Below are 13889 nucleotides of genomic sequence, written 5' to 3'. Positions count from 1 at the left end.
CTTCTCAGATGCGCGGGCGGGATAACATTCATTTTTTGCTTATGTTTTTGTTATTGTTTCTAAGGCTGCGTGCTAAGCTGGAGCAAGCCCCTGTAAAGGAGGCAGCTTCCTAGCAAAATGAGATTTTTTGAGAGAAAATGTCAAGGCCGTTACATCTGACGGCCTTCAACAGGCTTTTAAAATCGTCTAGAAAGTCTCTAGTGATAAATGCTCTTGGTGCACCACAAGCTGCAACCTTTGACGTCATCAGCCTACATGTCTTGACCATTGACCACTTCTACTGTTTGTATGTTTCTGAAAATAGGATAACGCTTCGTTAATTATTAGAGTTACCATTTATTTTGCTAAAGGGAGACATTGGGGCTTAGGGTTGCATACCAGTTTATTCAATGTCGACGAACGATAAATTCCGGCTACAAGTTAGTGTCTCACGAATCAGGCTCAAAATTGTTGACCAGCATTTTTAGAAAGATAGTTAAGATCTACTGTAATGCCTCGAACAATCGCCCCCCCCCCCTCAAATAAGAGCCCCCCTCGAATAAGCGCCTACTCTAGAGGTGAAGTTATTGAATAGGCGCCCCCCTCGAATAAGCGCCAATCCTTCAACATTAAGAAACGGGCGCTTATTCGATTTCTCAACGAAAACATAATTGGAAAGCAATTCAACAAGACAGATAAATGAACAACATAATTTGCACCCAAATCTACTTTTTAAATAAGCGCCCCCTCGATTAAGCGCCTCCCTCGAATAAGCACCCACCCTAGAGCCTCAAAAATTGAATGTGGCGCTTATTCGAGGCACTACGGTACCTAAAATAGAAGACTGGGGTATGAATGAATTTCATGAAGACTAAGGCTGTAGTACGACTAGGGACTTGTACTGCTGCTGCTGCTACCCCTACCCGAACATTTTATGGTGTGTCAGCAATGCCAAAGTAGCTTCTGACATATTGTTGTGTTTCTTTTGTTAGCAAGGATTTGAAATAACATCTTAAATTTTATGCGAGCGGCCAGGAGGCAGGGATACGTTTGTGCATGCTTTGTCACACTAAGGTCACTTTGTGGTTAAAACTGTTTGCAAAGAACCATGTTTATTGTTATTCGTCCTTTTTTCTTTTTGTTGAGATGCAGCAGTACTTGATGATCAGTCAACACTGGATTTTTTATAAGATTTTGTTGAGCCTTGGCAAAACGACTAAACATTTCACTCAACTTTTGTTTAGCTAGTCGTTTTGCCACCCTGTTTAGTGTTGTTTAGTCGTGTTGAGTGTTGTTGAGCAAAGTTTGATCATGGTCAAAAATGTTTAGCGTTGTTTATTGTTGTTTAGCAAATGTTTAGTCGTTTTGCCACCAATTTAACATTTGTTGTGATCGCGCAGGCGCTTTAGCTGTGGAAATCCAAATGTTTTCATCTGTTTTCGTTGGTTTCCTGTCTCTACGTGACCCAAAAAGCCTTTATGAGACATCTGCATATCTCGTTGTTCGCCACTGTGTCTTCTTCAACAGTCAACTTTGTTGTTAATGTGCTAAAAAGTCTGTTCTTTTCCCGTCGCTTCATCCAATTCTTACTTTTATCCACTGCTTGTGCATGCAGCAAAGTAAACCAAAAGCAAATTCCTATGCAAAATCCCCTACAACCCAACAGCGTCATAGACAGCTCGCAGTTCAAAAAAGTTGAGTGAATTTTAGTGAAAAGTTTAGTCACGTTTTGCCACCCTCGCTGAACTTCGCTCAACTTCACTAAACAAAAGTTGAGTGAAATGTTTAGTGAAATGTTTAGTCGTTTTGCCAGGGCATTAAAGTCTTTACTCTTCACACCATAACATTGCCGTTTTTTCTAGAAGTTGAGATGCAGCCGTACTTGAGGATGAGTCAACACTGAATTTTTCTCTAAGATTTAGTTTAAGTCTTTGCTCGATACCAAAAATATTACCGATTTTTTTTAGAAAAAAGATGCAAACGCTTACCCGAAAGCTGTTTCTTGACGAAAACACCGCTTTCACATTGGTTGAGAATTTGGTGGCTAGGTTTGTAGAAACAGAAACAGACGAAGAGAAGTGTTTGCAATCTTTTGTTGAATTCATTGCCGAGATAAAAGAACCAATGATTGTAGAGGAGGTTGTTAAAAATCCTGAAGATGTTAGAAAAAAGGAAATTGAGGTAACAGTCCTTAAAATGTTGAGAATTTCATTTTCTATCTTTCGATTTTTAGCAAGTTTCCATGTATAGATTTCAAATTAATGACGTCACAAAAATCTACTTTTATTCCAGAATGTATGAATTCTGACCACTTAGCCTGAAATATCATCTTGAAAACTTCAAAATGTGCATAATCAGCTAAATATGCTTAAACGAGGCCAAACTAACATTGACTCATTTGCAACTTCAAATTATTTCACATATTTAGCTCATTTTCTATATATATTTTAAGAGACTTCCTGGTGTTATTTTACGTTATGTAATCAAAAGTCAGGAATTCTAAACATAGATTTGAATGACTTCACACTTAAAAACTCTATTGTGACTCGCAAAATATTTTCGGATGCAGCATTAACAATCTAACAATGCTTGGATTGTTAGTTTTTCTCTGCTTTCATTCTCAATTTGATGTTCATGGTTGTCCTTGTACTCAAGTTTATAGTAAAGTGATGCCTTCCAATAAATATCTCGTCTTTCCGGGTAGATATACTTGTATCTCAATTACTGGTATTCTCCTTAAATATCAGGTCTCCATTTCAGCTTGCCAAGCTAAAAATAGAACTTATAGAGCTCAGGGAATCGTTGGATGAAGCAATAAAAGAGGAGCAGTTCACCAAAGCAGCCGAAGTAAAAGAACAGATCGCAAAATTAGAGGAAAGTGCAAACGACCTCAAAAATGCCAGTCAGCCACAAAGTCAAGCTATTCGAGTAGAAAAAGTAAGTAGAATCATCTATTTAATACTTTCTACAAACATTGCGTGGATTTTAGAAAAAAATCCCTTCCCCTCCCCCCTCCTGCCTTTCAAATGTGAATTTCAAATGCGAACCCTACAAATTTAGTTTTACCGTAGCTTCATTAATAATGTATAATCTAGTCTAAGATATTTCAATTACAACGGTGCAATGTTAAAAGTTGCCTGTTTCATTGCTAGTGATTGATCCTGGGGCAAAACCGGAAGATGAGACCCCCTGGGAGCGAGACGAGATGAAAATTTTTGCGACCAGACCCTTTAGATTGGCTTGAATTGTTTTATTCATTTAAAATGTTTTAATATTTCCAAGCATGATTTTGTTACTTTTTATCAATTCCATTTTAAGACAGAATTTATTACTGTATGAGGCCCCATAGACCTCGAGGCCCTGGGGAATTTGTCTCCCTTGTCACCCCCCTCTTGGCGGCCCTGCGTAGCCAAACTGTTTTAAAAAGCCTACACAAAGTATATACTCAAAAGAAGCATTATGATAACTCTATCAGATGGCAAAATAAAGTCTTTCTTCATGACTTATTCTGTAGTTTAAAACGCCTCTGTTAATTTAACATTCAAAAAATCATACTTATTTTCTTCCATTCAGTCCATATGTGAGACCCATTTCGACTATTATCGACTTTAGATTCTTGCCCGGATTTCTTTTCGGGGCTCGGTACTGAATCTGATTTCCTAAAATGCACCTGTCAATTTATTGTGTCAATGAGTGAATTGACCAATAAAAGTGTCTACCAGAACCCCTATAAGTCGTTGAGGTACTGAGTTTCCAGTAGCCAGGAATCGATGGTTCTCCCCTTGTTTGATACATGCTCCTCTTGACATCACACATTTGGCTTAGAGAATTATCTCGGATCCTTTATCTTTACCATACAAGCAAATAAAACTTATTATTAGCATTTAATGCCCCAATTTTATGGCTTACAACTGTGTGTGTAGCTAGCATACGTTACGTAGCTAGCATACACAAGCATTCAAGTTTCAAACAAACACACACTTTCATTGCAGAACGACTCTTTTACTATTCTGAAGTGCCTGTACATTGCTTCTGAAATGCTGCAAAAAGTCCACAAGAGAGTGCTTACTCCTACAATTAAATCGTTGGCAGAAACTTTGGTAACCCCTATTTTGATTTGTTTAATTTTCTTCATACTGTACAAAACATCATATTTTTAAGGTTGTAGCCGTCGTAGAAAGGGTTGTGGTATTTGTATCTTTTGTTATAATTCATTTAGACATTTATGTAGAACAGGACGGTTGTCAGCTGCTTTCCAGTATTATAATGCTTCCCAGACTATCATGTTTAATGCGAACATCGGGTGTTTTTGCAATGAATTTTAGGTTAATGCAATACGATTCTTTTACATCAATTACCTATGCATATTTAATCATTCAAATCTTATTCTATTAGTGGCCACTGTTTTTGAACATTCAAGAGATAAAGTGTTACGGTACGGTCGTCTGCGATTATAATAGCATCTTGTTATGACGTCAAGGTTTTTCTAAAGAGCTCCTGACTACAAGTAGAACTTAGCAGTAACCAGAGCTTAACTACCTAGTTTTGCGTTCAAGTGATGAGACTTGAACAGGACTGCTGAATACTGAAAACATTGTTTCTTTCTCGCGTCATTTGTGTCAAAATAAAGATATTAGTCATAGGCATTTCAAACTGAGATCAAACAAAGTTTCCTAGCTAGATCAGTCGATACACAATGAAAAGGATTTTGTGTTCTGGATTGTTTGCTACATAGTCCTTTCAGACGTTCTGAACAGCAAGCCATTTCGATAAACTATCAACAAACGAAAACGTATCCCAGTTGATTTGATCTCATGACACTATTCCAGCTTTCTTATTAAAATATTATTTCTTAGATTTGGCCCTCAGTACAAGATGAAGATATGTTGATAAGAAATGCTGCAATCAAATGTGTTGGGCTTATCTCATTGCTAGACAAGGACTTTGCCACTGAAAACTTTGTGTTGTTTCTTCAAGTAAGTTGAATTTGTCACACAAGCATCGTTGCTTGCTCCTATATTTTTTATTTTTTGTTTGACCTTCAGCTGATTAATCCTTTGTGTATTCTACTGCGTAATTTATTCAATCTTTTCTTCTTACCGGTCAAAAGTCTTTATTGTTTATTATTGATTTATTGATTCTATTGATCATTCATTTTTTTATTTTTCGATTGTAATGATTGATTATTTCGAAGTCAAAGCAGTAACAGCTCCTACTTTTTTATAATTATATTCTCAATCGTCTGAAAGCCCAGCTTAGAAAGAAGTCTTTTCATTTGTTCATTCCTTTATCACACGCACTCGCTATCACTCATTGACCTATTTATCTCATCCTGGCACCTAATCCTTCTTTTCTTCAATTACTGCATTCACATATTCATAAGTCGTTCGAAAACAGCTGTCGTTTCAAATTGATGCAGTTCCAACTAATCGATGTTGCAGCTGCAATGCCTACCGAAAGTCTCGAAACACCCACAGCATTTGTGTAAATCACATTACCAGTTTCCCCTCCCACTTTCAAAGTGTGTTGAATTATACTCAATAATATACAATATACCAAATATAGAAAATTGTACTTTTGCCGGTATTCTAGAAACTAGGATGGCTATAAATTGGTATAAATTGAAAATAGATGGATACTTGGCTGGAATTTCTTTGGGTCCTAAGTACATTTGGCAGGCATTGTGGATATCTCTTGCAGCTTTGTAGTCTGCTACCCTTTAACTCAGACCACAATTACAGTACCATAAAGAAATTCTCTGTATTAAAATGCTCAATGAAGGTTATTGTTAACTGGTCTCAGCCAGAGTTCTCGATGTTTTATAGACAGAGCTGTACATGTTTTGTTTTGTAGAAGAGTGTTGTGTTCAGCTTAACGGTTAATGCGGTTGCCACGCAATTATTAAGTAGCATTTTCTGTAGGTATTGTTAATAATGATAAATATATAATTTGTTTTGAGTTGGTTTATGTATTGCTAGTGAAGCTAATCTAAGCCAACTATTCTCGATAAAAAACATATTAATGAAAATATTAAGTATAATTAATGCGGTACTATAAATACAGGTAATACGAAAAATCTTATAATTGTACAATATTACAAATTGAACAGTAAAAAACCCTTATCAGAATGCCACACCAGCAACATAATTTTTACATATCTGCATTTGCAGTGTAAGATTTTTTCAAATTACACTTTCTTTTTGTAGACTTGATGATGATTTTTTTCAGTTTTTATATAATTTGGCAATTTATCCCATATTTCCTGTCCCATATATCTGATAGTATCAGTTCCATATACGGTTGTTTTTACTGTTGGTAAATGTAAATCCCCCCTGGCTCTTAAATCATACTTCGTAGTTTTTCTTTAAGGTTATTTTTAGTTTTGAAAATTTCGATTGCAACCAATTGCAGGTTTGTTTACTTATAGTAGCACCTAGCTGCAACGTTGCTATTCTGTGTAATTCAATAAATTTGAAAATTCACATGCCAAGAAAGCAACCTGCTTTGGTCAAACGAAATTTACTAGAGCAAAATCATTAGCCTCCGAAGGCTTCTTAAAGCATTTTCAAAATGGATTCTAAAAAACACTTTCAGATGACGCAACCTGACAGTGTCTAATATCTGATATCAAAACATGCGTATGGTCATAAGAATGAGTATCCCAGAGTGTATGGTTTTAAAACATAAAAGCTTTAACGAACTAGTTACCCTTGAAGTATTTTAAGCCTATTAACCACAGATGTGTAAATGCGCGGATGTTTATATGCTGCTACAATTCAGAAAACAAAGCTGATAATTGATTCTCTCTTTTTCTATAGGCTGCACAGATTGACACGGAACTAGTTCAAATCACTGCAACCCAAGTGATCTTTGACTTAATCCAGCTGTACGGATTTGATGCATTTGAGACCAACAAAAATAGCGCCCCTGTTAATCAACAGCAGAACAATGGTTTCCCGGAAGATGATGATTCTTCTGAAGATGGCCAGAGTCCAACACAAAACTCTGACAGTGAAGCGCGTAGCCTTTTGTCTCTTGGCACTGGAGAGCAGGCTAGTGCTTCGGAGATAATATTAAATGCCCTTGTTGTGCTGTTAGATGGAGAGGTAAGAAAATTTAGAGTCTAGATATAATAGAAATGTACACAGACGATGAGAATGATTTCAATCTGTGAATAATTGGCGGTCGGGTATTCAGCTGATGCCAGGAAGGGCATTAAGAACAAAATGTTCCAAACAATTTTGTTTTCATTGTTTTAATAAAGGTTTGGAAATTTTAACTAGGAAGAATGAAAACGTTTTGGGCCTTGCCCTCTTCTTTTTCTAGATAAAAGAACATAACAGACATAACAAAAGTCTTTATATGTACTCTATACATTGCAATAAATCGACGCCCCGATACAACACGGGCATAGTGTACAGTACCCCCATTGTACAAGATCATAAAATCGAAATATATTAACTGGTCGTCTTTTTTGATTCTCAAACCGAGTTTTAAATCTCTAACCGAAATCCCCTCTCAAAGATTGTCGTACTTTTCTATGAAAATTCACGTTTTCAAAGAGGTATACAAATTATTATAAAGCTGAATGTATCTCGATGCAAGTATTTTTCTGTTTGCATTTTAACGTTGGCTAAGGTCAACAAGCTCTGATCGGAGACCGATCCTGCATTTTTCTCCTCGTCCACTCAACATTCTAGTTTTGCGACGTGATGTCAATAATTCTATGACTGACAGGTCAAAAATTGCGTTACCATATATTCAGTTTAAGATGAAGGCAGATTAAAAATGAAAAATCCCCAATTCGAAGTATATATGATTGATGGCTTTAAGTCGATCATTGCAGCAAGCCACGAGCGTGTCTTTTCTTTTTAGAGTCCCGATATTCGCTTTGTTGTTGCTGAAGGCATGTGCAAACTTTTATTGTCTGGCCGTATACGGAGTGCGAAACTTTACGCGCATTTGGTTCTTTTGTGGTACAATCCTGCAGTTTCTGACGATTTTAAGTTGAAACAATGTCTTGGAGTGTTCCTGCCAAATTTCGCGTTAGCCTCAAGGTATCTATGCATTCTATTCCGGTAGCCATTCGAAATGTCATACTTGATGACAACAGTTGGTATTGATATGACTGGAAATACGATTATATAGCATGTACTCTACGAAGGAAATGTGAAATATACTCATATTGTAGGGAGGAATATTGTATTATATTATATTATATTATATTATATTATATTATATTATATTATATTATATTATATTATATTATATTATATTATATTATATTATATTATATTATATTATATTATATTATATTATATTATATTATATTATATTATATTATATTATATTATATTATATTATATTATATTATATTAATTATATTATATTATATTATATTATATTATATTATATTATATAATTATGATAAGTAATATATTGCATCCTAACAAAATTAAATTAAATATGATATATATTTAAAAAGTAAAATTAATTCATCTGTGCTGCTTTGTCCCGTTATAGAAGCAACCAAGAACTTGTTGAAGAATCCTTCTTTCCAATACTGGAGACGTTATTTGATGCACCCGATTCGTCCCCGCTAACTGAAGTTGATCCTTTGATTGTCGTTGAGTTGTTGGTTCAACTTACTAGCCTTAGGAATCGACAGAACCATGCTACTTCAAACGGCTTTCCGCCTACAGCTGATCAGGTAGGTTGGGTTTACTTGCAAGGCATTCTTTCATTAAGTACAATCAACCGCTAATAATTGCACTGCCTGATAATTCAAATCTTTCTTTATTCGAACAAAAAGAGTTTCCTTTACACTTGGCCCTCTTTTGGCCAGCTTACGATAATTTTGATTCATGATAATTCGAGGTGTTCTTTCCCTTGAAAGTTCGATCCATTTGACGCTGAATGCAAAAATGTATTTTGATATTGTGCTTTTTAAACTTGCACAATCGTCTTGAACAAGAATCCCTCTTGTGTGGCAATATTTCTCTGTCGATTGCTATTTTGATTCAATTAAAACCGAGCCCATTTCAGTGAAACAGAATCTTCCCCTTGTACGATGCTATCACATCTTGATCCAAAGTGGGTTCTGTTTATATATTTTCTTCTTTCTCGAACTCTGATTACAAAATCCTCATGTTAAAATGTATTATTAGGATTTCAACGTACATGACTCGATGGCAGTCAAAGTGGCGAATGAAATTCTTTCTGAATCGGACAACATTGATCTTCGCATGTTGTGCAAAACCTTGTCATTGCTTGAGATATCACCTGGAAATGAGATGGTTGTCAAAGATCTGAGCATTCTCTGTAACCGTATATTGGAGGTTAGTTGTTCTAGCCAAAACTTTTTTATCTCTTACTGTCAAGTTATGGTATATACATATATTCATTTTGACAAGCTGGCTGGAGATAATAATTTCCACAGGAGAGTGCTGCCCAATCGAAGGTACTATTATTATTATACATTCATATACAGTACTCAGAATACATTGAATTCTTAAAGCTAATTTAAGCCTTCAAACTGCTCTTGCTAAGAATCTAGGCCCAGTCTGCGATGTTGAAAACAACGAACATTCCACTGACCCAAACGGCTTCACGAAACGAGCGAAGAACTTCTTGAGCCCCTGAAAATCTCCACCGAAATGAAAGCAGTTGCTTCTCCTGTATTAGCTATAGGCTTTTGTCAGAACAATTTTACCCTATATCTGATATACATTATTAATTGAGAATCTTATTAAACTATTACTACTTAATGTTTCTCAGTTTATAAAGGAATTTCTACATTACTACGTTAAGTTTATCGTATGTTTCTAAGATTTAAAAATGGCACAAAATCATAAAAGAAAGGAAAATTTTATCCGATGTGACTAGCTTTGTAACGGTATCTAAAACTGGCAGCCATACATGGTTGATCAGCAAATGATATTGTTCAACTTTGTTTGCAAATGAATCATACCAACTAGCATAGGAAAACTTTTTTTGTTTTAAAGGACCGAAATAAATTTCTTATAATTTTTGTCTTCGTGATGACTTATAATCGTAAATTTATTTTTCACAAAATATTTTTTCAGGATCTTGATGACAAAGTTTGTTATAAGTTTATTCAAAAGTTTCAAGCAACCTTGCCAGTTTTGGACAAAGAAGGTCAGGCAATTTTCTTTTAGTTTTTTTACCCTACTTATTTAATTAATGGTTTTTTGCGAAACTTTAAGCGTATCTGTAAATACACTTGGATTATAAGCTCTTCCAGTGTTGGAGGAAGATTCCAGATGTTAAGTGTTACTTACGCCGTTGTTCAGACGGGGTCGCTATTTCCATGACCAACTATACATGCTTTCTAGCCACATACTTTTGCATACTGCCAACGCTTCTTAACAGGTACACAATGAAATACCTGATTCCATTCTACCAGGAATATTCCTGACGAAAAATCTAGCAAACGTCTATAGTCAAACCAATGTCCTAGTTTTCTAAGGGGATGTCCTGGTTTTCTAAGGGGATATTCATAATTGCTTTTTCTCGTGCTTGTTTTTCTGCTTCAAGAATTTCTTTATCCTCTTGCCTCTGCTTCTCTTCTCGTTCTTGTTTTCCTCCTCTGCTTCTCCTTTCCCCACTTCTTTTATTTCATTTTCTACTGGTTCCTTTCCTTTCTACCCTTCCTTTCTTTCTTTCTTTCTTTCTTTCTTTGTTCCTTCTACATTTCCTTCCTTCCTACCTTCCTTCATTCATTCTTTCTTTCTTTCCATCTTTCTTCCCTTCCATCCTTCTTTACTTTGATCCTTCCTTCCTTCATCCCTTCCTTCCTTCTTTCCTTCCATCCTTTCTTTCTTCTTTCGCTCGTTTTTTCGTCCTTCCTTCATCCCTTCCATCCTTCCTTTTTCCTTTTATCTTTCATTTTGTCTTGCCTCCCTTCCTTGCTCTCATCGTTCCTTTCTTCATTCCTTCCTTTCTTACTACCTTCCTTCCTTCCTTCCTTCCTTCCTTCCCCCCTTCCTTCCCTCCTTCCTTCCCTCCTTCCTTCCTTTCTTCCTTCCTTCCTTCCTTCCTTCTTTCCTTCCATTCTTTCTCTCTACCTTCCTTCTTTCCTCCCTTTATTCTTCATACCCTACGTTATTTCCTTCCTTTTTTTATCTTTCTCATCATTCGTCTTTGCAGACTTAATTGCATCTTCTCTTTCCTTATCTATTTCATCATCTGATTCAACTTTCTTTATCATTGCGCTCTATCGTATGTTGTACCTGGTTCTACTATCTTGATCTGTTCTCCTGTCATATATTTTTATGCTAATAACATCACGGTCAAGTAACAATATTATTTCTCTTACTATTTTAGATAGCATAAACGATTTGCCAAGTAATTGATCTTAATCTTTTTGGCATTCCTATTTAAAATTGATTTCTTGTCTTAGGTTGGAATTATATCTCCTACCATAAATAGAATGTAATCGATTCAGCAGATCCTTTCCCTAAAACTATCATGTAAAAGTTAATAATTCATACTAGGAGACACAATTTGAAACTTCATAGATGACAAATATTCGTAGATGACAATGTCTTGACATCCATATAAATTATTTTGCAGTTTCAGATCAAAATTCTGTTCCTCCCGATTCAAATACTGCCATACAGGATGATGACAATCAAATAAAAAGCCCGGAAAATGAGCCAGAAGACGTTACCATGGTAGATGCTGCTGCAGGAATGTCGACACAAAGTATGCTTTTTCAACACAATATTTTCTGTTTATGTTTGACACCCAATAAATGAGTTTTAGTATTAAAGTTGATATTGAAAGTTCAAATTAACGATTATGTTATCTTCATGTGGGGAATCTTCAGTTTTGAAAGTCCTCAAAACATCTTGCAGTAATCTTAACAATTATTCTTGTTCTTGGTCTCTTTCTATCACTGAAAACCATATCTTACGCAATTTAGTCGTCTAGAGATGCTTTTTAGATTTCAGGCTATAAGATTAAAAGAGGGAATCAAAGCAGTGAAAAAATCCAGTTTTCTGCCATTGTGATGAAGCAGACATAGAACAAGGTTGTTATTAGATCAACACAACGACATGTATATGAATATACGCCTACCTAATGTAAGACCCTTTTTGTTAAAAAGGATTTTGTTAGAAAGAAGGGATCAGTGGATGAAACTGAATGGTGCATTATCTAACCATGATACCACATTAATCGAACCTCACTGTCTAAGCGAATTACAGCTGCAAACTAATTCATTTATATTATAAATATTATACATTAACAAGACTGAATCTTCACGTCATTTTAAACTTCTCAAAACAGGGCTGCAAGATTTACAAGTCGCCTGTGAAAAAAGAAGCCTACTTACAAAAAAAAGTTACTTTGATTATATAGATAATTACGATTTAATACAAAAAAGAAGAGAAATAAAAAATAGGGGATGGTCTGTGTAAGAGAACCACGTATGTTTTTGGTCTTTATTTGAAAAAATAAGTAGAAAATGCAATTTTTCTGAGTCAAGATTGTTCCAAACTTTTTCTCCGCGATAAGCGAGGATTTTTGTTCATTAAGGGTATCGTGAATGCGCTACTAAGCCAGGGAGCGTATTTGATTTTTGACGTTCCAGAGATGGGAGACTTAAAAAAGAGATGACTTATTAGAGAGGGGCTTTTCAGAATTTTAATATTAAGTCTATAGAAATTTATTTTTGTGTGTTTGTTCTGCATAGACATCTATAAAAAATAACCGATGCTAACAGTTTCTAAAGTGTAGTATAGTGAAAGCCAATAATAATGTATCGTGGTAAATTGATAAGTCTGATAAAAACCCGGAGGGGGGGGGGTCATTTCTAATTTTTGCTTCAAAGGAAGGTTGATAAAACTTATCGACATTTGCAAGCCGAATGTTCCTCTGTTCAAATGTTCCTCTAGACGACTCTGATAAGTACTGAGTGGAATTCTATAGCACTGGATTATTTATTTGTTTATTTATTTATTTATTTATTTATATGGTAGGCAAATAATGTGTTTATATGATCCATCGCCATTTCCTGGTTGTTTTTCATAACCAGATACCATCCTTTTCACAGGTTTGGAGCTATACGTTGTTTTGGGTAGCTGGGTTAGGGCTTCGTTGCAAAACGGCCAAGCTTGTAGAGGCAAAACACATGGGAAAGATTGTGTTTCAGATCCATGATGAAAAGCTTGTTGATAAATTTATAGCTTTTGTGATCTATGCATTTCAAACATCCCTTCGTGATACTTACGTCCCTGTCAGGGTGCCTTAATGCTACAGGCCCCTCTTTGTACCCCCTAGGACTTACCCCTATGTAAGCATCCTACGTTTGTTTGTCAGGTGAATGACATTGCCTGTCTAAATAGAATTCATAGTGTAAAGCAAAATCTTATTCTCTAGATAACAACACACAAAGCAGACGGATGCGGGGTACACGGCCTTCAGCTGCAAGATCAAAATCGCAAAAGAAAACGGGAAGAGGGACAAAAAGAAGTCAAAAGAAAGATATTGTTAAAGATGCTTCGAATGAGGAGAAGGAAACCAGGTATGCTATGGACAATTCAAATTTTTATTTCCAAGAACTGCAAGTAGGGTATCAGCTTTAATGCAAAACGTCCAACCCGGAACCTCAAATCGCTTGAAAGTCGCCAATTTTTAGAGATTTATTCGCATTTAGTTCGATTTTACCTAGATCTTTGTTCGATTTTGCTGTTTTTGCTTGCTTAAGCCATTTGTTTTTAAAAATCAAGAACTAATAAGATCCGGACTCTAGCTAAAGTAGCTTCTTTATGCAGGGATTTACTGTTTCATGTTATTGTTTTACTATTACTCATTCAGTTTTCACCGTTTTTCGTCTCAGTGAATCTAATGTAAAGCCAACTCGACGGGTGCTTTCAAGTCGGTAA

At 35.6% G+C, this 13889-nt stretch overlaps 1 protein-coding gene across 1 annotated transcript in view; it reads left to right on the top strand.

Moving 5' to 3' along the window:
• The window catches only part of LOC135696452 (condensin complex subunit 3), a 31955-nt gene that overhangs the window by 4705 nt on the left and 13361 nt on the right, over positions 1-13889 (top strand). Inside the window, exons 6-17 of the mRNA XM_065215846.2 lie at positions 1947-2160; positions 2740-2916; positions 3972-4079; positions 4836-4955; positions 6798-7085; positions 7855-8036; positions 8503-8689; positions 9147-9317; positions 10065-10137; positions 11575-11706; positions 13384-13528; positions 13844-13885. Of these exons, the coding sequence (XP_065071918.2) occupies positions 1947-2160; positions 2740-2916; positions 3972-4079; positions 4836-4955; positions 6798-7085; positions 7855-8036; positions 8503-8689; positions 9147-9317; positions 10065-10137; positions 11575-11706; positions 13384-13528; positions 13844-13885 (1839 nt within the window). The remainder of the gene's footprint in view (positions 1-1946; positions 2161-2739; positions 2917-3971; positions 4080-4835; positions 4956-6797; positions 7086-7854; positions 8037-8502; positions 8690-9146; positions 9318-10064; positions 10138-11574; positions 11707-13383; positions 13529-13843; positions 13886-13889) is intronic.

Source organism: Rhopilema esculentum, chromosome 14 (genome assembly GCF_057945365.1).
Source record: "Rhopilema esculentum isolate cy_ngs chromosome 14, ASM5794536v1, whole genome shotgun sequence".
Classification (NCBI taxonomy): Eukaryota; Metazoa; Cnidaria; class Scyphozoa; order Rhizostomeae; family Rhizostomatidae; genus Rhopilema; species Rhopilema esculentum.
This window is presented reverse-complemented; position numbering and strand designations above follow the sequence as displayed.